The sequence below is a fragment of the Bison bison genome, unplaced genomic scaffold, assembly GCF_000754665.1.
Source record: "Bison bison bison isolate TAMUID 2011002044 unplaced genomic scaffold, Bison_UMD1.0 scf7180017851669, whole genome shotgun sequence".
Taxonomy (NCBI): Eukaryota; Metazoa; Chordata; class Mammalia; order Artiodactyla; family Bovidae; genus Bison; species Bison bison.
In genome coordinates, this window is record NW_011482242.1 from 14781 (window position 1) to 17119 (window position 2339).

Genomic DNA, 2339 nt, shown 5'->3' on the forward strand with positions numbered 1-2339 from the left:
GTCTCTAAGTGTTCTCCTTATATTCCTTGTATGTCATATTTGAAAATATCCTCTTTTCCTGTTTCTCCATCCTGTGGCCATGTGATGATTTCATTTAGACCAGAGTAACCTCTTCATGCTACTCATTTATGATTAAGATATTGATGTGTAACATATCTGTTCATTTGTTTGTCATGTTGATTGTTAGTATCTAACTCATTCTTATGTGGTTGAAAAAAGATGACTTAATTCAGTAAGATTGAATAGAATCTATAGAGGGAAAGAGATGTACATACCATTCAGAAAAATATGTGTCAACATCTTGCTCTTTTGTGAGATGCTTGATTATTTCTAGATACTAAAGTATATCAGCTTGCTGATGGACCTCTTTCATAAGCATACTTTCTTGATGGACATAGCACTCAGAGGGCAATAGGTATAAAGAACAATGCCGTCTGCTCTCCTTTTATTTTTACAACTCTTCGTCACCATTACCACTGCAGCATGACTAGCTAGCTCTGCCACACAGAGAACCTCCTGTTCATTTCGATTTTGTGAATCTGCCATTCTAAACACAGAAAGCATTTTGTGGTTTTTTAGCTGTTGCTAGAGAAATATGCTTTAAAGTCTTTTAGTCAACCTTTATGCAATCAAGTTATCAAAGGAAAACAAATGCACAAATACCCATTAACATGCACTAACCCTTATTTTTAACATATTGTATTTCTCTTTTTTAATATTTTGGGAATTATACTTCTGTTTGTTTGTTTCTGATCTATTGCATTCCAGAGTATCCTATTTTGCATTTTAAGGTTCTTTGCTACTGGGAAAATCACAAATGTTAAGGACTGAGCTAATATTCAAAAGCAGTTGGCCATATTGTTTCAGGGAATAGATGCTTCTCTTAATAATTGACTGAAGCATTGTAGATTCCTCTATTATACCATGGAATCAGTTTCATGGAATTTATTGCAACCCCTCTAAAATCCAGACCTTATTCAATATTCTTTAAAAAAGAAAGAAAGAAAGAAAGAAATTTCAGTGTGTGCCTGACAACATTTGGGTAATTCCACATAGAAAAAAAATTACAGGAACACAGATACATGATTTTAACCTTCTTGTGAGAATTTTCAAATGTATGTGAGAATCGGACTACCTTAAACTTCAACAGGAACGGTCACCCTCTTGGGAAAGTTTTTGTAATAGTTTTATTAAGAATCAGGTTTCAAAAAACTATTTTTAAAGCTTTTCTTCTCAGTCTGTAATGATTAGAGAACTCCCTTTTTGCAAAGGTTTCCAAGTTCAGACTGCTTCATGCTTCTTCTGGTTCTATCCATCCCAACTTACCATACACAGGCTGACAAAGTTAGGGGTCCAGTGAAGCATGTTCCCCTACTTACACACCCAAGACTTTCCACTGAATGGATAGCTAGCTGGGTTACAATAAAACCTGTGAGATGCTCATTTCCAAAGTTTGTGAAATCACGCTTACAGAACTTGACTTTGACAGAATCTAGCATGCTACCTTCAGCAACTCTGCTGAAAGAAAGAACCGTCAAGTTAAAGACCAGCTGTCCATGCATCTCTCATCCATCCCTAGAAATAATCTAGCTGGACTCTTTCTTGGTTAATTCTAGTTGCATTCACGCTATATTCATGTTGGTCACTGTCTGGAGACTTTTTCTTTTTAGTATTGCTGATTTCTTAAAATTGCAAAAATATGAACAGCATGTGGTTTTGAATGAACTCATATGATTTGTTGGATACTGCATGAAAAGAGATGCAGTATCTTTCACAATTGGACTTATATGCATGTTCCCAACATGTCTTTGGATGCCCCTGGTTCTAAAGTGCATTTTCATGGGCTTAAAAGTGAACTCTTCTCCCAAAAGGTTATATGACTTAAATTACATATGAGCTATATATCATAAGTTGGATTCATATTTCTTAAGACATGGATTTACTATAATTTTGGTTTTGCCAGTAAAATTATAATTTATATACATGAACTATTCCTTCTGTAAATTTATATTCCTTCTAAATCTTTGCATTTTAGTGTTTGATCAATTAGATCTTGTTACATATGAAGAAGTAGTAAAACTGCCAGCATTCAAAAGGAAAACACTAGTCCTGTTAGGTAAGTTTGACTGTATAAGTGGCTTTCTTATTTTCATCTTCAAAACATTTTACAATTATTATTAACGATTATCAATTTTAACTTTTTAAAAAATGACATAGGTGCGCATGGTGTTGGGAGAAGACACATAAAGAACACCCTCATCACAAAGCACCCAGACCGGTTTGCATACCCTATTCCACGTAAGCAATTACGTATATTTTTCCTAGTATTTTTCCAATAT

At 34.3% G+C, this 2339-nt stretch overlaps 1 protein-coding gene across 1 annotated transcript in view; it reads left to right on the forward strand.

Moving 5' to 3' along the window:
• The window catches only part of LOC104996862 (peripheral plasma membrane protein CASK-like), a 10736-nt gene that overhangs the window by 5005 nt on the left and 3392 nt on the right, over positions 1–2339 (forward strand). The window contains exons 2-3 of the mRNA XM_010851254.1: positions 2036–2116; positions 2218–2298. Coding sequence (XP_010849556.1) covers positions 2036–2116; positions 2218–2298 — 162 coding nt within the window. The remainder of the gene's footprint in view (positions 1–2035; positions 2117–2217; positions 2299–2339) is intronic.